The sequence below is a fragment of the Mirounga angustirostris genome, unplaced genomic scaffold (assembly GCF_029215605.1).
Source record: "Mirounga angustirostris isolate CCGP_5_RB_7025 unplaced genomic scaffold, mMirAng1.0.hap1 SCAF_2, whole genome shotgun sequence".
NCBI lineage: Eukaryota > Metazoa > Chordata > Mammalia > Carnivora > Phocidae > Mirounga > Mirounga angustirostris.
Window position 1 is genome coordinate 134,078,754 of NW_026991710.1, and position 27,372 is coordinate 134,106,125.

Sequence of the window (27,372 nt, forward strand, 5' to 3'; positions counted from 1 at the left end):
TAGAAGGAGACAAGATGAGATGTTGTTGTATAAAAAAGATTGGAAGCAACCTTAATGTTCATCACTAGGTATTGGTTAAATTATATACTTTTCAGGAAAGGAATACCACGTGGTCGTTAAAAGATTTGGGGCAGCTCTGCATGCCTTGAAATAGAAAAGTTCTCTTAGATATATTTTTAAGTGGAAAAAGAAAGGTGTATCCACAGTGTGTTCCAGTAAACCATCAAAAGAAAGGCATATACAGGCTGTCTTTCTGTATATAAAGATAAATATATTCATAGAATGTCTATAGAAGGGATACAAACTGGGACGTGTAAGAAGGGAAAATGCATTTTCATTGTATTCTCTTTTGGATATTTTTTAATGTGTGCTCTGTGCATATGTTAATCTAGAAGATTAATTATTTTTTAAGAGGTTGTTCTTTAAATGGTCACCGTTAAAATTATTTGACTAAGGTCTTGGGAGAAGGAAAGAATGGGTTTCAGCTATGCTAGGAGGTAGGATTGGCAAGGTTCGGTGACTAAGGGGGCACAGGATGTGGAGGAGGCAGGAGGAACCAAGGGTGACTCTCTGTTTCTAACTCAGGTAAACAAGCAGAGGTTAATGGCATTAACGAGTATAGGGAAAGCAGGAGGCCAATCCAGAGAGACAGATACTGAGATAATTCTTCAGTTATTAGTGTCTGTAAGTTCTTTAGCTGTGAGTAGTCAGCTGTAATTTAGAAATAGGAAACTGGCTCTAAAGAGATGGATTGGAGCAGAAGCTAGAATGTGGAAGTCTGGGTGCATGAGTAGAGTAAGGTTTGGAGGACCAGAATTGAGACCAGAGCCAGTGAGCTTTGTCAATCTCACCACCTTAATTTAGGCTTCGATTCTCTTCCTCATCAAAATGTTCGAATCATTGACAAGAAAAATAATTTCCTCATTCACTGAGCAACTGCATTTCCTCTGTTCTTAGAAGTAGTAGAATAAGCAGAAGATCAATATGAGAAAAACTTTGATAATATGCTTTCAAACACTTTTCAAGTGTTTTATTTTTTAAGATTTTATTTATTTGAGAGAGAGAGAGCGTGAGCGTGCACAAGCAGTGGGGAGGGGCACAGGGAGAGGGAGAAGCAGACTCCTCACTGAGCAGGGAGCCTCAAAACCCTGGACTCCATCCCAGGACCCTGGGATCATGAGCTGAGCTAGAGGCAGATGCTTAACGACTGAGCCACCCAGGCGCCCCTCAGGTGTTTTAAAATGAACCTTCAGCGTAAGAATACGCATCATCATAGTATTCAGATAGGACATGTGTTTTGGCCACGATACAGGTACAGCATGGACCCCACCCAAAATACAGTTTGCATGTCAAGACTGATGACAACAACACACATGCCAAGAGGATATGAAAATATTTATCATTCACATAATGATGTTTTCTGGTGAGAGCAGGGTGGGCTTCCCAAGCTGGTCAGCAAATGACTCGAGAGACAGAGAAAGGAGATGATATTGGGGTTTTTATGGTGGTTAGGAGGTAGACCCAGGGTGAGGGCTTCCACACAAGGCTGAACTTCCCACTGGTTCCAAAGGAGAGAGCCCCTGGGCTTTCTTATCACCTTGCCCAGATGTGAGGCAGAAAGGGAAGGGCGTTGAGGGGAGAAGCTGAAAAGGTATCAGCAGTTAAACATGAAAAAATGGGAGTCACACTGTTTATTGCAACGCAGGTCACCATTGAATGATGCAAACTGACATCTCATTTGTATCTGAATTCTTTATTGACTTAACTGCTGCAGTGCTTTGTAAAGAGGGGCAAGAGTCCAGGAGGGTACTGTTTGTTTGCTGTCTGGCCATGGCATCCTGTTGACCTTGTGTGTACACATATAGGCGAAAGCTTGAACTTCTCAGCCTATTTGAGTCTTGGCAGTACAACTTGTGCTCCTCGGGGAACACAAGAGAATGGGAGGCCTCTAAGGAACTGCTGGGGGGGGGTCATCCCCCACTCCTTCTTTGTCTCCCCTGGGAAGTTGTCATGAAACAGTTTCTCATCACCTCCAGGGTGCAGATAAGATTTGGAGCTTTCTGCCCAGCCCACCTGAGACTTGAGGTGCAGAACAGAAGACTGCTTAGCTGTAGTCTACAGCTGGCTCCCCGGCACCAGGGTCTCCTACAAATTGTGGAGCAGGCATCTGATCCCTTTTGTGTCAGTATTGTCCTTTGTGGGGTGTGGGGCAAGGATCACTAGGGACTGGCACTTTTGGTTTATTCTTCTTTCCACAGTCTATGTAAGAAACTGTCCCAGTCTAAAAATGTCTTGTTGTATCATTACTGTCAAATCTTTACTTTGGGCTTTGCCTTGCCTTCTATATATGAAGTTGGCAGTCTGTAATGTAGCTTGGACAGAACTCAATTTCTACATTTCATTATAATTCTCATATTTCAAGTCAGACCTTTGGTATTCTGGGACGGATATGTATCTTCTTCAGTTTCAGAAATTTGCTAACTTTTGCTTTAGCTTTTTCCTCTCTACATTTGCATTCTTATTACCTGTTTAAGAAAAATTAGAATAAAAGAGTAATGCAAATAGCAACCCAAACTGTAAAGGGATCTAGGAATAATTCTAAAAAAACAAACAAACAGATGTGTGATACAGTTATGGAGAGATTCAAAAACTTGATTAAAAGAAGACCTAAATGGACTGGGAGCAAGATGGTGGAGGAGTAGGAGACCTGGATTTCATCTGGTCCCAGGAATTCAGCTGGATAGGGATCAAAAGATTCTGAACACCTACCAACTCAACAGGAGATCGAAGAAAAGAATAGCAACAACTCTCTGAACAGAAAAGGGACCACTTTCTGGAAGGTAGGACGTGCGGAGAAGTGAATCCGAGGCGATATTCGGGAAGATAGATGGCGGGGGAGGGGGCCTCCATCGGCCGCTACTGGCAAGTGATAGAGCCGCGGAGCACAAAATCGGAACTTTTAGAAGTCTGCTCCGCTGAGGGACGTCACTCCGGTGGCTAAGGGGGGATGGGGGGTGGAACCTTCGCTGGGACAGTGTGGTCTCAGCACCCTTGGGCTCACAGAAAGACCAGGGGCGCCTGAGTGCAGCAGAGCTCCCAGGTATCGGAGCAGGGAAACTGGCTGCAGAGACAGAGGCGAGGCATGGGCTCTCACCTCAGGGTTGCCACAAACCGTGATCCATAGCACAGTCGGGCCATTGCTCCTCCAGCAGGGACCGAACAAGTGGCAGATCCGGGGAGACCCCCGTCCTCCCCTGGGAGGAGCAGTGTGAGAGCTCAATGCAGGGATCCACTGGGTTTGGAGACTCCACGTGGGGTCGTGTGCCAGAGATAGAAACGCTCTGTCACAGGCCGGGTGAGCACGGAGTGCGGCCGGAGACCGGGGAGACGGGAGTGACTGGCTGCTTTTCTCTGGGGGTGCACTGAGGAGTATGGCCCCAAGTTCTCGGCTTCTCTGGGGAGGAGATTGGGAGGCCACCATTTTCACTCTCGTCCTCCGAAGCTGTACAGTACAGAAAGCTTGCAGGGAACAAAAGCTTCCGAGAGCAAACCTGGGCAGATTACTTAGCCCGGACCTGGCAAGGACGGGGCAATTCCGCCTCCCGCAAAGACATTTGGGAACCACGGCAACAGGCCCCTCCCCCAGAAGATCAGCAAGAACAGCCAGCCAAGACCAAGTTTACCGATCAATGAGAACGGCAGAACTCCAGCGCTAGGGGAATATTGCACATAGAATTAATGGCTTTTTTACCATGACTCTTTAGTCTTTCAAAGTTAATATATTTTTTAACATTTTTTTTTGAATTTTTCTTTTTCCCTTTTTCAACCAACATCTTATCAATCCCTTTTTAAAAATATATTTTTTATTTTTCATTTTTATAGTCATATTCTATCCCTTCATAGTAGTTTACCCGTATTTTTGGTGTGTGTATATATATATATATATATATAAGTTGTTCTCTCTTTAAAATTTTGGGATACAGTTTCTTCTAACAGATCAAAATATACCCTAAATCTCTAACAGACCAAAATACGCCCAAAATCCAGTGTGTCGCACTGATCTGTTCACCAGCCTGATCATATTTGATCATATTCTGTTTGTTTTGTTTTGTTTTTGTTTGTTTTTATCTTTTTCTTTTTCTTTTTCATTTTTCTTTCTTTCCCTTTCTTTTCCCCCAGTTTCAGGTCTTTTCTGATTTGTTTAGTGTATATTTTTCTGGGGATGTTGTTACCCTGTTAGCATTTTGTTCTCTCATTCACCTATTCTCCTCTGGACAAAATGACAAGATGGAAAAAATCACCTCAACAAAAAGAACAAGAGGCAGTACCGACTGCCAGGGACCTAATCAATATAGACATTCGTAAGATGTCGGAACTAGAGTTTAGAATGATGATTTTTAAAGATACTAGCTGGGCTTGAAAAAAGCATGAAAGTTATTAGAGAAACCCTTTCTGGAAAAATAAAAGAACTAAAATCTAACCAAGTCGAAATCAAAAAGGCTATTAATGAGGTGCAATCAAAAATGGAGGCTCTAACTGCTATGATAAATGAGGCAGAAGAGAGAATTAGTGATATAGAAGACCAAATGATGGAGAATAAAGCTGAGAAACAGAGAGATGAACAACTATTGGATCACAAGGGCAGAATTCAAGAGATAAGTGATACCGTAAGACGAAACAACATTAGAATAATTGGGATCCGAGAAGAAGAAGAAAGAGAGAAAGGGGCAGAAGGGATATTGGAGCAAATTATAGCAGAGAACTTGCCTAATTTGGGGAAGGAAACAGGCATCAAAATCCAGGAGGCACAGAGAACCCCTCTCAAAATCAATAAAAATAGGTCAACACCCCGACATCTAATAGTAAAACTTACGAGTCTCAGAGACAAAGAGAAAATCCTGAAAGCAGCTTGGGAGAAGAGATATGTAACCTACAATGGTAGAAAAATTAGATTGCCAACAGACCTATCCACAGAGACCTGGCAGGCCAGAAAGACTGGCATGATATATTCAGAGCACTAAATGAGAAGCATATGCAGCCAAGAATACTATATCCAGCTAGGCTGTCACTGAAAATAGAAGGAGAGATAAAAAGCTTCCAGGACAAACAAAAACTAAAGGAATTTGCAAACACGAAACCAGCCCTACAAGAAATACTGAAAGGGGTCCTCTAAGCAAAGAGAGAGCCTAAAAGCAACATAGACCAGAAAGGAACACAGACAATATACAGTAACAGTCACCTTACAGGCAATACAGTGGCACTAAATTCATATCTTTCAGTAGTTACCCTGAATGTAAATGGGCTAAATGCCCCAATCAAAAGACACAGGCTATCAGATTGAATAAAAAACAAGACCCATCAATATGCTGTCTGCAAGAGACTCATTTTAGACCCAAAGACACCCCCAGATTGAAAGTGAGGGGGTGGAAAACCATTTACCATGCTAATGGACACCAAAAGAAAGCTGGGGTGGCAATCCTTGTATCAAATTAGATTTTGAACCAGACTGTAATAAGAGATGAGGAAGGACACTATATCATACTTAAAGGGTCTCTCCAACAAGAAGATCTAACAGTTGTAAATATCTATGCCCTAACGTGGGGGCAGCCAATTATATAAGGCAATTAATAACAAAAGCAAAGAAACACTTTGACAACAATACAATAATAGTGGGGGACTTTAACACCCCCCTCACTGAAATGGACAGATCATCTAAGCAAAAGATCAACAAGGAAATAAAGACATTAAATGACGCATTCCTAGAGATGTATCAACTACCAAAACTGAACCAGGAAGAAATAGAAAACCTGAATGGACCTATAACCACTAAGGAAATGGAAGCAGTCATCAAAGTCTCCCAACGAACAAAAGCCCAAGGCCAGATGGCTTCCCAGGGGAATTCTACCAAACATTCAAAGAAGAATTAATACCTATTCTTCTGAAACTGTTCCAAAAAATAGAAATGGAAGGAAAACTTCCAAACTCATTTTATGAGGCCACCATTACCTTGATCCCAAAACCGGACAAAGACCCCATCAAAAAGGAGAATTACAGACCAATATCCTTGGTGAACATGGATGCAAAAATTCTTACCAAAATATAGCCAATAGGATCCAACAGTACATTAAAAGGATTATTCACCATGATCAAGATTTATCCCTGCGCTGCAAGGTTGGTTCAACATCCGCAAATCAATCAATGTGATACAATACATTAATAAAAGAAAGAACAAGAACCATATGATCCTCTCAATAGATGCAGAAAAAGCATTTGACAAACTACAGCATCCTTTCTTTATCAAAACTCTTCAGAGTATAGGGATAGAGGGTAGATACCTCAATATCATAAAAGCCATCTATGGAAAACCCACAGCAAATATCATTCTCAATGGGGAAAAACAGAGCTTTCCCCCTAAGGTCAGGAACACAGGAGGGATGTCCACTATCACCACTGCTATTGAACTTAGTATTAGAAGTCCTAGCCACAGCAATCAGACAACAAAAAGAAATAAAAGGCATCCAAATCAGCAAAGAAGAAGTCAAACTCTCACTCTTTGCAGGTGATGTGATACTTCATGTGGAAAACCCAAAAGATTCCACCCCAAAACTGCTAGAACTCATACAGGAATTCACTAAAGTGGCAGGATATAAAATCAATGCACAGAAATCAGTGGCATTCCTATACACCAACAAGAAGACAGAAGAAAAAGAAATTAAGGAGTCGATCCCATTTACAATTGCACCCAAAACCATAAGATACCTAGGAATAAATCTAACCAAAGAGGCAAAAAATCTGTACTCAGGAAATTATAAAATACTCATGAAAGAAATTGAGGAAGACACAAAGAAATGGAAAAACGTTCCATGCTTATGGATTGGAAGAAAAATATTGTGAAGATGTCAATGCTACCTAGAACAATCTACACATTCAATGCAATCCCCATCAAAATACCCTCCACTTTTTTCAAAGAAATGGAACAAATAATCCTAAAATTTGTATGGAACCAGAAAAGACCCCGAATAGCCACAGGAATGTTGAAAAAGAAAAGTAAAGCTGGCGGCATCACAATTCCGGACTTCCAGCTCTATTACAAAGCTGTCATCCTCAAGACAGTATGGTACTGCTACAAAAACAGGCACATAGATCAATGGAACAGAATAGAGAGCCCAGAAATGTACCCTCAGCTCTATGGTCAACTAATCTTTGACAAAGCAGGAAAGAATGTCCAGTGGAAAAAAGACAGTCTCTTCAACAAATGGTGTTGGGAAAATTGGACAGCCACATGCGGAAGAATGAAACTGGACCATTTCCCTACACCACACACAAAAATAGACTCAAAATGTTGAAAGACCTCAATGTGAGACAGGAGTCCATCAAAATCCTAAAGGAGAACACAGGCAGCAACCTCTTCGACCTCAGCCATAGCAAATTATTCCTAGAAACATCGCCAAAGGCAAGGGAAGCCAGGGCAAAAATGAACTATTGGGACTTCATCAAGATAAAAAGCTTTTGTACAGCAAAAGAAACAGTCAACAAAACCAAAAGACAACTGAAAGAATGGGAGAAGATGTTTGCAAATGACATATCAGATAAAGGGCTAGTATCCAAAATCTATAAAGAACTTCTTAAACTCAACACCCAAAGAACAAATGATCCAATCAAGAAAATGGGCAGAAGACATGAACAGATATTTTCCCAAAGAAGACATCCAAATGGCCAACAGACACATGAAAAAATGCTCAACATCGCTTGGCATCAGGGAAATCCAAATGAAAACCTCAATGAGATATCACCTCACACCAGTCAGAATGGCTAAAATTAACAAGTCAGGAAACGACAGATGTTGGCGGGGATACGGAGAAAGGGGAACCCTCCTACACTATTGGTGGGAATGCAAGGTGGTGCAACCACTCTGGAGAACAGTATGGAGGTTCCTCAAAAAGTTGAAAATAGAGCTACCATACCATCCAGCAATTGCACTACTGGGTATTTACCCCAAGGATATAAATGTAGGGATCCGAAGGGGTACATGCACCCCGATGTTTATAGCAGCAATGTCCACAACAGCCAAAATGTGGAAAGAGCCAAGATGTCCATCGACAGATGAATGGATAAAGAAGATGTGGTATATATACACAATGGAATATTGTGCAGCCATCAAAAGGAATGAAATCTTGCCATTTGCAATGATGTGGTTGGAACTGGAGGGTGTTATGCTGAGCGAAATAAGTCAATCAGAGAAAGACATGTATCATATGACCTCACTGATAAGAGGAATTCTTAATCTTGGGAAACAAACTGAGGGTTGCTGGAGTGGTCAGGGGTGGGAGGGATGGGGTTGCTGGATGATAGACATTGGGGAGGGTATGTGCTATGGTGAGCACTGTGAATTGTGCAAGACTGTTGAATCACAGATCTGTGCTGCTGAAACAAATAATACATTATATGTTAAAAAAAAAAAGATAGGAGGGGAAGAATGAAGGGGGGAAATCGGACGGGGAGACGAAACATGAGAGACGATGGACTCTGAAAAACAAACAGGGTTCTAGAGGGGAGGGGGGTGTGAGGATGGGTTGGCCTGGTGATGGGTATTAAAGAGGCCACGTATTGCATGGAGCACTGGGTGTTAGACGGAAACAATGAATCATGGACCGCTGCATCAAAAACTAATGATGTAATGTATGGTGATTAACATAACATCATAATAATAATAAAAAAAGAAGACCTAAATGTATTATGCTAAGCAAAATAAGTCAATCAGAGAAAGACAGTTATCATATGATCTCATGTGTGGAATTTAAGAAATAAAACAGAGGATCATAGGGAAAGAGAGGAAAAAATAAAAGAAGATGAAACCGGAGAGGGAGACAAACCATAAGAGACTCTTAATCATAGGAAACAAACTGAGGCTTGCTGGAGGGGGCTGGCTGGGGTGATGGGGTAACTAGGTGGTAGACATTAAGGAGGGCACATGATGTAATGAGCACTGGGTATTACATAAGACTGATGAATCACCGACCTCTACCTCTGAAACCAATAATACATTACATGTTAATTAATTGAATTTAAATTAAAAAATGTTAAAAAAATAAAATAGAAGAAACTATGTCTCAAAGAAAAAAAATTTTAAAAATAAGACCTAAATGAATGGAAAAAGAGATGAAGTTTCACAAATAAATATACATTCAGTGTAATTTCAATTAAAATCCCTTGTGAAGCTAGACAAAATAACTCTTATTTATATGGAAGGGCAAAGAACCAAGAGAGTTTTTATACTTCCCCAAAGTCTTTGTAGACACTTCAGTCTTAGATTGCAGATTATGGATGAAAAGGCATAGAAACGTTAAATAACTTGACAAATAAATGTAGAGAGTGAGCTGATCACCAAGGCTGGGATAGAGTTTATGTCCTACATAAGGAATTAAAATTTAAGGTGTTTTCAATGGAGTATAATTCAGTGCTAAAATGTAATGAGCTATCAAAGCATGAAAAGATATGGAGGAAACTTAAATGCATCTTACCAAGTGAAAGAAGCCAATCTGAGAAGGCTACATCCTGTGTGATATCAAGTGTATGACATTCTGGAAAAGACAGAACTTATAGAAACAGTAAAAAGATCAGTGGTCACCAGGAGTTGGGGACAGGGGCAAGGAGGGATGAATAGTTGGAATCCAGAGGATTTTAGGGAACTGAAACTATTTTGATTGATAGTGGGTACATGTCATTATACATTTGTCTAAACTCATAGAAAGTATAACACTGGGAGTGAACCCTAAGGTGAAGTATGGACTCTGGGTGATAATTATGTTTCAGTGTAGGTTCATCAGTTGTAAAAGTATACCACTCTGGTGAGTGATGCCCATCCCAGGGGAGGCTCTGTGTATGTGAGAGCAGGGGCTGTATGGAGGGAAATCTCTGTACCTTCCACTCAGTTTCGCTGTCAACCTAAAAGTACTCTAAAAAATAAAGTCTTATTTTAAAAAATTAAGGTGTTTTGAAATCATGATGGTGAGGACATTTTCTTTGTCTTTTCATTGGGGACTTGATAGGAATTTTATTAAAACTTGAAGTTCCTGGGATGCTTTTGAAGACCCTTTATAGTCTTAAAATCACTCTGTGATTTGGTCACTACAGTGTCTTAACTAAAATTTTATTTGCCTATTAATGTATTCGGTTTATTAAAAATGGCATTTTCCTGGGGCGCCTGGGTGGCTCAGTTGGTTAGGCGACTGCCTTCGGCTCAGGTCGTGATCCTGGAGTCCCGGGATCGAGTCCCGCATCGGGCTCCCTGCTCGGCAGGGAGTCTGCTTCTCTCTCTGACCCTCCTCCCTCTCATGCTCTCTGTCTCTCATTCTCTCTCTCTCAAATAAATAAATAAAATCTTTAAATAAATAAATAAATAAAAAATAAATAAAAAATAAAAATGGCATTTTACTATCAGACAATAATCACAGCTCCAATAATTGACCTTTTTAAATACCTCTATTCTGTTGTTGAGAAGTACTAAACTTTAAGGAACCTTATAGTTTTCATGTGTTTAAGCAGAAAACTCTAAGAGAAGTACTGTCAGTGTTACAGTAAAAAAGGTCATTCCTGTCTTTTGGATGTAGTACCGTCTGTGTCAAACAGATAGAAAAAGTGTTCAGGTTCAGAGCTACGCCACTGCTATCCACCACCGCCATGAAACAAAACAGAATTTTTTAAAATGAAGATAGGAGGAAAAAGAGAAAATCCAGATGCAGTGTATACAGCTTTGACCACAGGAAACTTTCAACAAATTCAGACTTGGAATTCTCTCTAGAAATTTGTTTGTCTAATGCTTTGTTTCTGTCATAATTACCGATTGAGACAGACATCATTGATCTTCGTATAACCGTTTGCTCACTCTTCGTGCAGTAGTACTTCTTGAGCATCTTACGTACTGGGCATTTTTGTAGGATATGGGGATCAGTGATCAAATAGACATGATCCCTGATCTCATGGAGTTTATATTCAATAAAGGAAACACAGATCATAGACAGTAAAATGTAGGTAAGCACTTATCGCTGAGGAAAATAAGACGTATAAGATGCTCGTGGAAGGCCTGTCCAAGAAGGTGAAGTTCTCAGCTGACTGGAATGTTGGTGGTAACATGCTCCATGAAGATCAGAGCACAGAGCATTTTAGGCATGGGAACAGCTAGTACAGAGACCTAGAGTGGAAACAGTCTTCGGAGCTTTGTGTATAAGAAATAGAGAGAAGGCTGGAATATAGTAAGGGGAGGGTGGTGTAAGATGAGCTTGGAGAGGAAATAAGGGGCCTCATCACATTAATACATTTTTTTATTGTGTGGGATTGTTTCCAAATACACATAGACTGGTGTCTGTCCAAGCTGCAGAAGAGACAGAAGAGTCTAGCCAACCATCAAATGCATTAAATCTTAATGGAGCAGATACCTGAATCCACCCTTTTCTCATGAAAATGGCAATGAGTTAGAGGCCCAAATTAAGCCTGTTCTTCCATTTGAGACTTACTAACTGTATTGCTTCCTAGAGTATGTGACTGACAATTATATAACACAGTACTTTAATGTAAAAATTGTATTAAATAATACTAAAATATTTTTGATAAGGAAATGCTGGGTAGCCTTAAGCCAGCACTTTAGCTTAATAATATTTTTATTCAGAATTTTGTAATGAAAAAAGGAATATCTTCTCTGTTTTTTTATTATTTTAATTTTTTTTCCTTTCCCTTTCATGTGTCTATTTTAAGTCCTAGGTTGTTTTCATGATTAACTAATCAGAACTAATAACCTTTCAGTACTCGGAAATGTCTTACTTTGCTTTCCTGTTCCAAGAATTATCAGAGGAAGTAAATAGCCAGCATTGGCACTGGGCACTGGGCTAAGTGTACTGATTTATCTAATCCTTGCAGGAACCTTATGAAATAGGTCAGTGCTTCTCAAGTTTTTCTTTTGTCTGCAGTTCATGCTACTGCATTTTATATTATGATCCAGTAACATCTTTACATATAACAAAAGTTTCATCAATTAATATTAGCACTGCAATATACTCTTGTTTTCTTTTAAATGTTGGTGTCAGTTCACTAAATAATTCACAACTCACTAGCAGATTGCAGTTCTCATGAAAAATACTGAGGTGTGATACTTTACTGTCCTCATTTTACAGATGAGAAAGCTGACAGGTTAAGTAAACGGCCCAGGTATTACAACTGGTGAGTGGCAGAGCTAGGATTTGAATCGGGAGCCTGGGCTCTTACTCAGTTTACTAAACTGAAGTATACAGCAATACATACAATTTCCAGAATAAATTTGGCCCTCAGAGTCCTTTCCATCTTGCTTCTGTGACAGGGAAAAAACTGTTTATAATACAAGTACTACTACCCCTCAGCCCTGTCCTCCACCTGCCAAGAAATTGATTGGATTAGCATAAGATAGGAAGAGAGACAGGGAACCCTGAAGATTTAGGAATGGGGAATGAAGCGCTTGTGTACCTCATAGGGGACTTTTAGAGTTCGGGGGTGGAGCACATATCTAATTGGCATTTTTTATTAAGTAATTTTGTGTGGTTTTGAGGAAAAACTCTCTTCTGTCTCCCTTCAAAATTCTCAGTAAAGTTACTCACCACTGATAAATCTCCAAAATCAAATCCAGGTCAGAACAAAGGCAGCCTGTTGGGGCCAGCCACATCTGGGCAGTACTTTAGTGAAGAAGTGCCATACATTCACTAAGTATTTATTAATTATCTTAATAAATTATCCAAGGAGCTGTCCTGGATACAAGGGATACAAAGATAGCAAACAAATTTGTTATGGATATTGACTAGATTAGAAGAAAAGCATCTCAATATACCTCTGTTGTGGAAAGAACCTTGAGCCATTTTGCATCTAATTTTTTAGCCTGGCAAGTTCACTGCTATTCATGTAGACTTGAAGCTCCATGCCAGCAAATACGTGTCTGTCTTGTCCTCCACTACATCCCAGTTGCCTGGCACAACACCTGGCACACTGTACACACTCCAGTATTTGCTTATTGGGTATTGACTAATAGCCAAGTAACTCTTGTAGTATTTAAGAAATCAGGCCTGGGAGTCAGGTTATTTACATCTGCCTATAAAAGTGTAAATTAAAATGTAAAACTTCATATGGGGAAATGCCTTATTATCAAGGGATATCCATGAGCATAGTACACTATGTGTGCCGAAATCAATTTCCTTTGTCCTGTGATTTGCTTCTGAAAACAGTGCCCAGCTTTCAGTAGGACCCCATTTCATTTTCCACTGGACTGACATTTCAGTATCTAATTCCTTAGCCTGAGGAAAGTAGAAGGAAAAAAGTCTGTCTCCATTCATTCTTCCAAACTAGTAGACATTCATCAAGCAGCTCTGATTTGTAAGAATCCCTTTGCCTACCCTGAAAGGGACCAATCCCTCCCTGCCTGTTAGAGAAGTCTGGGCTGGCAGGTCAGCTCACGCTGAGAGCCCAAGCGGAGGCATCTAATACTATATAGCAGAAAGAAGCAGAGAGAGGCCCTGAGGCAAATAAGTAATCCAAGCAGAAAATACATTTAAGACTAGAGGTTGCTTTTTCACAGCCAAGGGAGTGGTGATGGGTTAATGGGGGAGCTGGTTGCTGGAGGGAAGGAGGGTAAGTATTGTGTATTTGGAGATAGGGGATAGGAGAGAGGATATTCTGTGGAGGAACTACTTACTTGCGTAGACTTCACTTCAAAATAGGAATAGGAGTAAAGTAGTAGTTAAGAGGAGAAAATATGTGTAAATAAACATTGTGTATGACATTACTTCTCAGGTAACAATATAAACAGTTACGCTATGTGGACCATTTTTATCAGAAATCTGCATTCTGGTTAAGTGAGTGATAATTACACTGCCTTTGTAAAGTAGGGCCTGATAATTGATGCATTTGGTATGTCTGTAATCCCTATTTTTAAAATTTATTTTCGGGGCGCCTGGGTGGCTCAGTCGGTTAAGCGTCTGCCTTCGGCTCGGGTCATGATCCCAGGGTCCTGGGATCGAGTCCTACATCAGGCTCCCTGCTCAGCAGGAAGCCTACTTCTCCCTCCCCCATCCCCCCTGCTTGTGTTCTCTCTCTCTCGCTGTGTCTCTCTCTGTCAAATAAATAAATAAAATCATTTTTAAAAAATAAATAAAATTTATTTTCCTTTTTAAAGGATGTTTTCTTTGCAGTACAGAAGTCTTAATAAGAGAGAAGTTATAGTCTCCCCCTGCTGGCTACGTCTGGTAGAACCTGAAAATTTAGGTCATTTGGCACGAATGTTTTTGTGTGGCTACGTGAGGATTCATTTACCTCAGCTTTCAACTTTCAACTTTTCTTCCTCACAGCCTCACTAAGCAGCCTTTTGATTACACCTTTTCCATCTCCAAGCTCCTCTACATCCTCTTCCAGCAGTTACCAGCGCCGTTGGCTTCGAAGTCAGACAACAAGTTTGGAAAATGGCATCATTCCAAGGAGGTGAGTTGCAAGTTTGCTTTTGATGAGAAAGGTGCTGGTTGTAGACCGCTTGAACGAACTGGCAGTGCTCACCTGTTGTCAGTGGAAAACAAAAAACAAAACCTTAAACTGCTGGATTAGCTTCAGCTTAGGCTGAAAATGGGTAAGTTAGAATTTTTATAAAAAACAATAAATATAAAAGCTGAAAACCAGTCTGGTTTGGAAGACACTGGGAGGCTCGTTGGTCTAGGGGTATGATTCTCGCTTTGGAAGACACTGGGAAACATCTGGGTCATTGTGCCATGTATGAGCAAGATTTTGATGTGAATTAATTTATTTTTAAGATTTTTATTTGAGAGAGAGAGTGAGAGAAAGAGCACAAGAGGGAGGAGCAGGAGAGGGAGAAGCAGACTCGCCACCGAGCAGGGAGCCCGATGCGGGACTTGATCCCGGGACTCCAGGATCATGACCTGAGCCGAAGGCAGTCGCTTAACCGACTGAGCCACCCAGACGCCCAAGATTTTGGTGTTAATTTAAAATGAGCATGCTCTCTCTTTGAATTGGCTCCCTTCCAGATATAGCTCTCATGAGTTAGAAGGGTGGAGTAAATCTCTTCCTTGGCTTACTGTGACACCCCCGTGGTCTTTGAAGACGTAGAAACTCAAGGATTGTGACATACTCTTTTCATAATACTTAAATTCTTAAATGAAATGGTCATGAATCTGATTATAAAGATGGCATCGAGGTATGTTCTGCCTTCATTGCAGTTGAATTTTAGATCTAAAGTTTAGTTGTTTTGCAAAATACACGTTTTGGCTTAATACGATGTTACATCAGTAGCTTCCACCTCCTTTTTCCTATAACCCTAAACCTTAAAAGGGAATTAACATAGGTTGTACCTATAAAGATTCACGTGTCAATTGTTTGATTTAGTGGGTCAGCTAGTAATCACCGTGTGTAGGGGTCCATGAGGGTGTAAAGACGATTCAGATATACATCTGCATCTGTGGACCATTAGTATAGTTTATTGACTAGTGGGGAAGACCATATACACATAAATAACGGCATAAAGAGGTTAAACTATAAATGCCGTGGGCAGGGCATCAAGTGCTTTGGGACTCAGAGGAGGGAGAGAACACTTACTGGTGATCAGGTGGGGAATTGGAGAGCCCTTCATGGGAGAGGTAGTGCTTAAAGGACAAGCTGAGAGATGAGGGTCAGGGCACATGTGTAGCACATGTCAGGCTGCTTGCCTCTCTTCTCGTGTTCTCACAGTCCTAGCAAGCTTGACCAAGAGAAAAAAATAGAGCTGCTTCACTCACCGAGGAACTGCTCTGTGGTTGGTGGGCTTTGAGTGGAATGGTTAAGAGCTTGGAATTTGGTGTGAAGACAGGTCCTAGCTCTGCCACTCACTAGGTGTACGTGACAGCGAATTAATCTGCATTCAGAGTGTTGCTTCCTCATCTGCACTGTGATCATTGTACTAGTACCAGACATCATTATGATTACCATTAACTGCAGTTGTCAGGAGAAGGCATCCCACCATTCTCATTGTCCTTATAACAGCTTCTGTGATTGAAGAGAATGATGGGTCGTAGAAGCCTCCCCCTTTAGACATCTCTTTGCTAAAAATGTTTTTCCATCCCCTCAGGTTTTTTGTTTTTAAAGATTTTTATTTATTTATTTGACAGAGAGAGAGAGCACAAGTAGGCAGAGCAGCAGGCGAAGGGAGAGGGAGAAGCAGGCTCCTTGCAGAGCAGGGAGCCCGATGTGGGGCTCTATCCCAGGATCCTGGGATCATGACCTGAGCTGAAGGCAGACGCTTAACGACTGAGCCACCCAGGCTCCCCTATCCCTTCAGGTTTAAATCCCGAGTTGAATAGCATTCTTCAACCCACTCCGCTGAAAATTCTTCAGAACTCTAATTTGAATTGAGATATGGCTTTGGCAACTAATGAATCTCTACTAAACTTACACCTAAAATAAGTATCTTTGGTTCAAAAATGAAAATGCAGAGCCCCTTTGTTCAGAAAGTGGGGAAAAGTGCTATTAAAGGTACTAAAATGTAAAGCTTTTCCTTTAAAAAATATTTTACTTAACAAAATGTAATAGGAATAATAGTGAAATATGAATAAAACATAAACTTATAAATTGCAAGAAATATTTTGGTATCATAATTTTACATAATATAATAAATAATAATGCTATATCGATTCATCATAAGACTTTTCTGGCTCTCTTTTCTATCTTCATTTGTTAGGTTATCAAAATTTATACTTTTTAGCAACTTTGCTTTCAGTTGATATAATTGAAAGCAGCATTAATCACTCTTGGCAAATGCCAGATGGCAAGTAATTTTTGACAATTTTTTGAGAAAGATCTTTCTGCTGATGTAGTCGTTACTGGAACTTTATGGGTTATGAAAACAGTGGATTAAGTTTCTGATGGACTTTCAAAATATAAATTTCAGTACATCTAGATCTGATGATTCTTATGGAACAGTTTTGCTAAAAAGATTTAATTCTTCACACAAATCCATTTTGTGTAAGACTGAATTTAATTTTAAATGTAAATTTATACGAAGTTATTTTAATGTCTCCTCTGACATTTTCTGTAACTCGTGGAGGTCTTACAAGCAACTGAAAGTGTCTTCATGAGTTGTATATAATTCAAAATGCCTGTTTTTGCATTCTATCATTACATCTTTGATTACAAGGAAAATTAATTTTAGAGGGGACTTCCTTAATAATTTGTTTATCCAAAGCTTCATGTGAAAATAGTAAGGGTTTTTTACTGTCCAGTGCAACAATCTTTACATTTAACTTGTTTCTATACCTGTCAATATTTACTTTGCAATGTTGCAATAGTTTTCAAAACTGTAGATGATAAACTGAAGAATTCTGATCATTCCTGGATATGCTCTATTGCAATGTCCACTGTAGGCTTTTTGTGATAATTCATTGTCTTGGGGCTTGGGTCAAAGGGTTAAATATTTATGCACACTCTATAGGGACAGGTTCCAGTGATGGATGGGTAAGCTGGCCTCGCACCATGGGTCACGGCACTACCCAGGTCCTTCCTCTCTCCTGTGGCTGTGGTCACTGCTGCTTCTGCTGCTGCTATCCCAGCCACCAGTCTGGGCTCAGGTCCCAGCCTTGCCGCCTTGGGGCCTCCTGGCACCCTGGACTTTCAAACGTGTGGCTGTGTGCCTGACTGCCTAGCCAGTTGCTCAGAGTCTGGGTTGCATGCCCTTAGGCCTGAGCCCACTGTGCACTCTGCAGCCTGGTGTCTTCACTGCTCACTCACATGCTTCATTGTCCCATCAGACTTCACTTCCACAACACAGGCTGGAAGATAACATTACTAAGAATTCAAGATGGCAACCGCAAAACATTAAATCAAGGCTGGGGCCCATCTGGGAACAGGGCTCTGTGTGAGTGGGGTCTCATGCCCATGAAGCTGGCACACACACAGCCTAAGTGCGGCTGACATTTTGAATTGATCACTATTCCTGTGAAGATCCCTTCATTTAAAGATGTTGCAGTTGATCTCTTACTTTTGGCAGGTATGTAGGTAGGAAAATTAATTTTTTATGCCAGACAGGAGAATTGTGTGGGTACCAAAAATATGATTGCCTCTGGCTTTGAGAGGAAATTCACAGTAATCAAAAACTCCCCAAGGGAGTTAAGGTAAAAAGGATGATTTCACAATCCTTAACAGTTGGTTCCACATTGGATACTCCTGTCTCCAGGCCCCTTGCTGTGCCGGGTGGTAAATTTTGGTTGCTGGATGGGGAGTCAGGCCTGGGCATTTACCAGCTGGTGGGGAAGTATCACCTGTAATAGAAGAGCAACTGCAGAGATTTCATCTCTTAGTGAGGCGAAGGAAACCCTAAAGGACCAAGATATTAAAATTGAACAGCCATATAAAGTTGCAGCGGGTTTGTTCTCTGACCTACAAAAATGGCAATTTCCTATGTCCTAATATAATACATAGATTCAGATTAAGTTCAAAGCTGACAAAAACAATTAGACTAAGCAGTCCTGATATCAATTATAGATTCTTGAGATATACTTAAAAAATCATAGTTATTGCTTTATTTATGATCTTGAGGCAAAATTAATGTATGTGAATGCTTATTCATAAGTGTCAACAAAATTCTATTTGACTTTTTTGTAAGGAGAAAACTTAAGTGCGTTGCAGGGGTCTTTCCCTGCCTCGAAGTCCTGTCAGCTGATGTGATTGCTCCCAGCTATTTCCTCTCAGTGCTCCACCTGGCAGGATGCACCTGATGGCATGAAGACCAGCAGTTGGATCAGACATGATCCCTGCTCCTTTCCAACATCCAGGAAATGAGCCTAGCTTAGAAGACAGAAGCCCTGGGTTCTAGCTCCAACATTGTCACTAAGAAACTTTCTGTTCCGGGGCGCCTGGGTGGCTCAGTCGTTAAGCGTCTGCCTTCGGCTCAGGTCATGATCCCGGGGTTCTGGGATCGAGTCCCGCATCGGGCTCCCTGCTCAGCAGGAAGCCTGCTTCTCCCTCTCCCACTCCCCCTGCTTGTGTTCCCTCTCTCGCTGTGTCTCTATCAAATAAATAAAATCTTTAAAAAAAAAAAAAAAAGAAACTTTCTGTTCCTAAAGCAAGTTGATGAATCACTCTGCCTCAGTTTCCACATTTGCAAAAAGGCCTGTGTACCCCTATATGGTGACTTGAGGGTGAGGAGATGTAGTATTGGGTGCATACTCAAATGTTTTAAAACATTCTGAAACGTTCTTTCATTGTGGAATAATTTAAAAATATAATCACAGTACTGTGTGAACTGATTTATTCCAGTTTGTGTGGTTAATCCAAGACTACAGAATGAAGCTCAGTTGCTTTGGAATTCATTAGAGAGAGAACAGCAAAGCAAGTAAGAGCTCTCCACGCTATTGTAGCCATGGAAATTTTTCAGAAATGCAGTAGGTGGCGCTCTCTGCTACGTTAAGACAGAGTTGGCTATTGTTTATAAGAGAGATGAAGATGATGCAGAAACCTGCATAGGGTTAAGTGTTTATTACAGTTTCTTTATTAAGGACCACACTGGCTGAAGATGAGTGGACTGAAACAGTCATTTTACTTTTGAAAAAGAAGAGAAATAGGAGATGCCAGACAAGAAAAGGGCTACAAGAAAGTGTTGGCTCAGAGCTTCCTATATAAAATAGAAATAAACTGGTGCAAAAAACAAAGTTCTAGTACAGGTACTTTGGAAAAGAAGAGTATTTACCATATGAAATTTCATTGTATGAAACTAAGTAAAAGTTTTAAGAGAGGCTCAAGATTTTTTTTCTGATGAGCAGATGATGAGGATCTAGGAATTTTTCGGAAAATACAGTTGATGGTTTATTAGAATGCACAGCCTTTAAAACAGCACCTGGAGATCATGTCCTGTCAGTGGCTTGTCTGTTAGTGAGAGCCTATTACTGATTGATCAACCACATCTACATCTCGGGGATCTCGCTTAAAGTTGAGAGAAACAATGGTGTATCCTTTCTGAGCTTAGAACAAGATGTCTGTCTCCTTTCCTTCAAAATAAAATGGCTTTCCTGACCATAAAACGTTTGATGTATGCATGTTTTCAAAGATATGGAGATGTTTGAAATTACAGGAACATTATAGGCTGTGAGTAGTAGAGCACCAAGTAAGTTTAAGATCAGGAGTATAAAGGCCAACTGCCTTGAACCCTACCAAGCGTAAGTAATTGTTTTGTGGTAATTTATGGTAAAGAAGACAGAGGAAGCAGTACCCTCCCGTATTCGACAGAGATACCAGACTAAATGATGAAAGTTAGTGAGAAAGAGAAAGTTAATTGCATACCTCCTGTGTGCCAGGCAAGGAGCTTTCATGTGCAGGTATTATGTACTTTGCTTTTGGTATCTTTGTGCAAAAAAAAATTATTTTCAGTTTTGCTGTTAGTAGCTATGTGGTAGTCAATGCTGGTTTTTCAAAATAGTTTAGTAAGAGACAGGGTTAGGCCATATTTGTGTCTTACCCCTTAAGACAGATTGAGAACATATTGATAATTTACTGGCTTCATGATTCTCTCTTATCATAGAAGCAGAGTCTCTCAAAAGAATCTTAAGGGTTTTTTTTTTTTTTTTTTTTTTTGAGAATTTGACTACCCAGACGGGAGATATGTCTTTCTGCTTGGGGGATTTCCCAGAGAGCTTAATCAATTGCATGGCTTAATCTGAGCATTTACTGGAGTTACTTCATCTAATGGTTTTAATAGCCTTGGGAAAGTAAGCCTCAACCACCAGTAAATTTCCAAACATGATGCACTGGTTAAACAGAATACCACAGGATCATTTCCCTTCTAAAGTTCCTATCTATTGGTATCTATCAACCAAAACAAAGGGCCTGTGTTTTGAGTGACCAGATGTGTCTCCCCCCTCCCTAAATACCACCAGTCTGATGTAAAATAATCCAAGGGAAAAAAGACTAAGAGGGTATTTAAAGTTACTTTTAGGTTTTATTTAAGTTTCTTTTCATGTTGGAAAATACCATGTGGTAAGTTGATGTTTTCATTTTTCATGACAGAGAATTAGAGAAGAGAAAGAATTGGAAGCAGACAAACTTGGTTGAGACTCTGAGTGGTCTGGGTTTGCTTTCTGAATGTCATCCCCTGGCATTACCGTTTATCCTCAGTGGGATTCTTTGATGCATGGCAACTTTTCCAACTTATTTTTCCTTTAGGTCGACAGATGAGACATTCAGCCTGGCTGAAGAAACGTGCAGTTCTAATCCAGCCATAGTTCGGAGGAAGAAAATTGCCATAAGCATCATCTTCTCTCTGTGTGAGAAAGAAGAAGCACAAAGGAATTTCCAGGACTTCTTTTTTTCTCATTTTCCCCTGTTTGAATCTCACATGAACAGGCTGAAGAGTGCCATTGAAAAGGTAATAAGAATGTAGTTCTAGTGTCAAATAGAGAAGTGATTATGGGGCTTTAAGGTGGTAGCATCTCATCGTTTATGTATCAGATTACTTTTTTAGAGAAGTTAAATCGTCTACAACAGTAATAGACCCTTAGGCAGGTTGATATCAGATACCAGACACTAGAGCATTTTAGGAAAGGAGATCACTGCTTCCTGATGCCTTAAGTCATTACCACATTGAATGTTTTGGTTATAATACTATTTTATTAATAAAAGCCCAGTAGTAGACAGTTACAAAGGAATTTCTTCTCAGAGAGTAATTTGGTTTGTTTTCTCTTCCATGAAGGCCATGATCTCCTGCAGGAAGATAGCAGAATCAAGTCTCCGTGTCCAGTTCTATGTCAGCCGTCTGATGGAAGCTCTGGGAGAATTCAGGTACATTGACAGTGTCTGGCAAATCCCAGAGGGTAAATTGATAAATGGCAGTAGCAGCGGCAGCCGTGGATCTAGGGATCATAGAAACCATCACTTGGAAGAATTGGGGGGCCTGCAGTTATTATGCACTTCAGCAACTCCTTCCCTTAAGATGGAAATCAAGACCAACTGGAGCAAAAAGTTTAGGTCACTCAGCACCGTGGAATCCACACTGCTGCCTGTCATCCAGTCTTAGATTGCTTTTAACAAGATGAATGGAGAAAACTAATGTTTAGGTGTTCATTACAAGCCTGTTCATTATTTCATGTCATCCTCACAAAAGCTTTAGGAGTAAGCACTGTTAACTAGCCCCATTTTACAGATGTGGAAACATGGGTTCAGGGCTGTTTATCCACAGCATAGCTGGAGAGAGTGTATATGTCATATACAGACCTTCCAGTCTGCCAGGATAATCCTTGTTTATACCCAATGTCCTCTTCTAAGTGTCCTGGTCTGGACACCAAATTATATGATCACCCTAGTGTCTCTTCACTGTCAGTTTTTCATTCATGATCTTTGTACTCTGGAGTCCTATAGTCCTTGCTCCTAATATCTGGGTAAGAAGGTGTAGTGTAGTGGATAGGGTTCTCCTTCACCATGCTGAGCTGGGGTTCTCACACCATTTGTTTGAGCCAGTTTCAATGGGTAGTGGAATCACATTCCAAATGGGTCATGAGCTAATGAGTTAAACTGTTATTCTGTAGCTGAAGGATAAAAATATTTTTTACAGTTCTTAGAATTTTAGAACATTTTTTTGATGTTTAATGTGAATTACATAATGCTTCTTGGAGCAAAATCCCCAGTAGTTTTGAACCCTGGGTTATGTATAAAGTACTCAGGTAACACATCAGTCATTATCTGGTGGTTAACATTAAGACCTAAGTCATATAGTTGAGAAATAGTGTGAAGTTGTGCTAGTTTAATGAAAGTATTAACTTTTCAAAGGTCAGGAATCTGAAAGTACAGAACCAGAGAGCCTCACTTGTTCATAGACAAGTCTTATTCTTATTTCAGCAATCTTCGCCTCCAGAAATGGTGACAAAGTAAAGTGTTGGCAATTGCAGACCTTAGTTTTTGTAAATAAATCCCAGTTCCATGTGACTGTCGCTTGTCATTGCTACCTAACTAGGCAAATGTTTTTTGGCCAAGGTGGAATTCTAGTGCGTCTCAATTCTTCTAGGCGCATGGCTAGAAATCATGTCAGAATATGTCTCAGCTCTCTTTTTTTGGAGTGGATGTACTTTCCAGTGGAGATCCTAAGCTAAGTTAGTGTATTCTTTGGAAAAACACTTGAGTCATGAGCTTGCAATAGAGCCCTTGGTACCAGGTGTTGGGAGACCTGAAGTCTCATCCTGACCTTGTCATTCAATGTTGTATACAAGTAACTTAATTTCTCTAGGCCTGTTTCTGAATCTATAAAGTGATAAAGCTGTATTAGTCAGTTTTGCTAATAGCTTATAGTTCTAAGAATTTGATTCTGTTGGTCCATATAAAAACTCAGTATATATTATAGTGAAGAAGAGGCACTTAATGTAGTTTTTCCATATGAAATCAGTAGAGTGCTTTGGTTTAGAGAACTAAAGCACCAACTGGAAATTGGGAGTGTTGAGTTGCCTTTGGTCACTTTTTTTTTTTTTTTAAGATTTTCTTTTATTTGAGAGAGAAAGAACATGAGAGGGTTAAGGGTCAGAAGGAGAAGTAGGCTCCCCCGCCGAGCAGGGAGCCCGACGTGGGACTTGATCCTGGGACTCCGGGATCATTGATCTGAGCTGAAGGCAGACGCTTAACCAGCTGAGCCACCCAGGCACCCACCTTTGGTCACATTTTTGATAGAGCATATTCTTTCTTCCTTTATTTCTTTACTATAAAAACAGCTGTCAGGACGCCTGGGTGGCTCAGTCGGTTAAGCATCTGCCTTCGGCTCAGGTCATGATCCCAGGGTCCTGGGATCGAGCCCCGCACTGGGCTCCCAGGGAGCCTGCTTCTCCCTCTGCCTCACGCTCCCCCTGCTTGTGCTCGTTCACTTTCTCTGACACATAAATAATAAAAATCTTAAAAAAAATAGCCGTAAAGTTCGGTACTAGGCATTGTGAAAATAAATTGCTTTAAAAATGAATATTTTATTTCAAGGGTTAGTATACCTTTTCTGTAAAGGACCTCTGTCATAGCTCCTCAACTTTGCCATTACGCAAAAGCAGCGACAGATAATGTTTAGACAGATGAGCATGGCTGCATTCCAACAAAATGTTATTTACAAGACAAATGGTGGTCAGATTTGGCTTGTGGATCATCGTTGGCTGATCCCTGACTTATATACTGCTTGAATCCCTAAGGGCTGCATAGATTCAGATTATTGTTTCCTTCTTTATTCCTTCATGCAGAGAATATCCAAAATGGTATCTGTGACAGTTCTGTGTATCCCTTCTCTTTTCTGTAGAGGAACGATCTGGAACTTATATTCTGTTCCAAGGATAGCTGAACCTGTATGGCTTACCATGATGTCCAGCACTTTGGAAAAAACCCAGCTCTGCCAGCGCTTTCTCAAGGAGTTTACGCTTCTGATAGAACAGATCAGCAAAAACCAGTAAGCGTCAGCTCTCTAGAGCCTTGGCTGCAGCTTCCGTGGCCAGTGGATGTGCTGCACATGACATGCTGCTTCCTGCATTGACTCATCTCGTATTTTCTCCCATTTCTCCAAGGTTTTTTGCTGCCTTACTGACTGCAGTGTTAACCTACCACCTGGCCTGGGTCCCGACCGTCATGCCTGTTGATCACCCTCCCATTAAAGCCTCAGAGAAACGCACCTCTCAGTCCGTGAACACACTGGCCAAAACACATCCATATAATCCTCTCTGGGCACAGCTGGGTTAGTACCTAATTTGGCTATTCACAGTCTCTATGGGATGGAATGGAGAAAATGCTCGAGTTTTTGTGGATCTTGGCTCTCCATCCCGGCAATTCAGGAGTTGTCATGGGGCGGACAGAGAGTAGGAGATTGGCCCACAGATCCTAGTTGTGAGTCTCTGCGTTCCTCTCCTTCCCGCTGCCGGCAGCTTTGTTCGGCTCGGCTGAAGCGGTAGTTGACCAGTGGCAGCTCAGCCCACAGCAGGGTTTCTTAAGCTCAGCATCATTGATGTTTGGACCAGATAATTATTTGGGGGCAGGGTGGGGGGGTGGGGGGGACTGTCTTGTGCATTGTAGGATGTTTAGCAGCATCACCAGCCTCTGTTCACCAGCTCCCAGTGAAAACCCCCCTTCAGAGTTGTGACAGTCAAAAATGTCTCCAGACATTGTTCTTGGGCAGCAAGACGCTCCTGGCTGAGAACCACTGTTCTCTAGGATGGACTCGATAGGAAAAAAATAGGAGAAAAAAGAAAGCAGTGCACTATAATTTTACTACCTTTATAGTTTTAGATTAAGTTAGGAACCTTGTCTTTGCAATTAGTTGGTGGTGTCTATTTCCTTACAGCTTCGTACTTAGGCATGGCATAGGATCACCTAATGCTTTGGCGTAGTTGGTTATGGAATTTGGGACTTGTGACATCAAAGTGGCCTATTTGGGTTCATGTGCAGAACAGGTTTACTCTGGGACCTCTCCCTCATCAAACAGAGTGACAAAGTTATACTTGCTACTCACTCTGATCCAGATCCTGTGCTAGATGCCAGGGATACGAGGTGGCAGATTTGTATTCAGACGATCACGAAACATCCTGCTTACTCCTTTGATAGGAGTGTGTAGAAGGATGCAAGAGAGAGACAGTATGGTATGAAGGGGGAAGAGCATGGGAGCCAGAGCCCGACTGCATAGATCAAATCCAGTCTCCATGGGCAAGTACCTTAACCTCTCTGTGCCTCAGTTTCTTTGTCTGTAAAATGGGATGATAGTAGTTCATGGTTGCTGTGGGAATTCGTTCTGCATAGAGTACTTTTGTCATTTACGCTGCTGGTGAAAATACTGACATTAGAGGGGCACCAGGAGACAGAGTGAGGGGATGGAGGGGATTTTCAAGGAAAGCATACTTGCAGAAATGTTAAAAGGACACTTTCAGAAGTACAGACTAGGGAGGCGCACTCTAATCTCAGAAAACAGCGTGTTATAATAACAATAATGAAAGCCGACACTGTGAGCAAGGCATTGTTTTTAGTGCTTTTTACGTGTGTTAACTAATTAGATTCTCATTCCAGACCTATTACTATTGTCCTCATATTATAGATAATAAAGATGTCTTGCCCTTGTGTCCTGTATGTAAGAAAGAGAAAACATGTCTCACAGATAGGGGGATAATGGGTACATGTTAAATGAATTGATTAAAGAATTTATGGATGTTAGGAACAGATTTAACACAACCAGTCAGTACTGAGCTCAGAAAAGAACTCAGAGCATGCCTCACTCTGGGTTATAGTTTCGGGAAGAAACGGAGCATTGTTCTTGTTATGGAACAGCAGTCTTTAAAAAATGTAGTATCATTAAGTGGCAAAGGGAAGGGGGCTTGATATTAAGGAAACATGGTGTTTCATGCTGCCTGGTCGCCCATTTAAAAACAATGCTAATTAAGCAGTTTGCCCTTAATTAGATAAATGTATTTATAATTAGACATGCTTCTCATTTGAAATCTAACTAATTGAGAGCCATTAATTCCCGGTGTTAAGTATAACAAGGCCAAGTCCCTTCCCATGGGCTCACAGTCATGTAGTAGATCATGTATTATTTTTTTTAAAGATTTTATTTATTTATTTATTAAACAGAGCATGAGCACACTCACTCATGAATGGAGAGGGAGGGGAGAGGAAGAGAGAGAATCCCAAGCAGACTCCCCACTGAGCTCCAAGCCCCAGGAGCTGAAATCAAGAGTAGAACGCTTAACCACCTGCGCCACCCAGGCATCCCAGTAGGTCACGTATTATTGAAAGTCTCCAATCCTCCCCACCCCCAGACAATCCAGCTGGGGTCTGGCTGTTGACAGAGCAGTGTGAGAGGGGCTGAGACCCTAGCACAGACTCATGTGATAGCTTCATAAAGCCAAATGTAAATGACGGTTGAGTTTCCATTATTACAGAAAATCAAGCGGCTTCGGTAATTTGACAGGGGAGCCACTTCCAATTATTATTATTTTCATTAAATATTTACCAAGTCGCAGTAAATACGAATTCCTGGGAATATACGACGATGTGGATGTAATTTTAATCCAGGTTCCTAAGTAATAGAAAGGGCTTTATCTTGAATTATTTCAAAGGCTTACCTGAGCGCTTGCCAGGACTGGTACCAGTGCTGTGCCCACGTCTGCCTGGCTCCCTGGCACTCCGGGAAGGGAGGAGAGAAGCTGGAAGCAGCTAGCCCTTGAGCCCTTCCACACGCTCCCTGGCTTATTCCTCACCTCTGCCTCACTCGACACATGGGCTCTCTAAACGGATCACTAGCCATTGGTGGGTTGTGGAAGCAATTTAGTGGGTCAAAAAAGCATTTAAAAGGGTCAGTATAGGGCGCCTGGGTGGCTCAGTCGTTAAGCGTCTGCCTTC

The 27,372-nt window shown here is 41.0% G+C and overlaps 1 protein-coding gene across 4 annotated transcripts in view; it reads left to right on the top strand.

The window, feature by feature from the left end:
* The window catches only part of FNIP2 (folliculin interacting protein 2), a 138,690-nt gene that overhangs the window by 79,484 nt on the left and 31,834 nt on the right, over positions 1-27,372 (top strand). For all 4 annotated transcript variants that reach the window (XM_064585218.1, XM_064585219.1, XM_064585217.1 and 1 more), the window contains 5 exons: positions 14,361-14,490; positions 21,202-21,403; positions 21,728-21,816; positions 24,293-24,439; positions 24,555-24,721. In XM_064585218.1, coding sequence (XP_064441288.1) covers positions 14,361-14,490; positions 21,202-21,403; positions 21,728-21,816; positions 24,293-24,439; positions 24,555-24,721 — 735 coding nt within the window. The remainder of the gene's footprint in view (positions 1-14,360; positions 14,491-21,201; positions 21,404-21,727; positions 21,817-24,292; positions 24,440-24,554; positions 24,722-27,372) is intronic.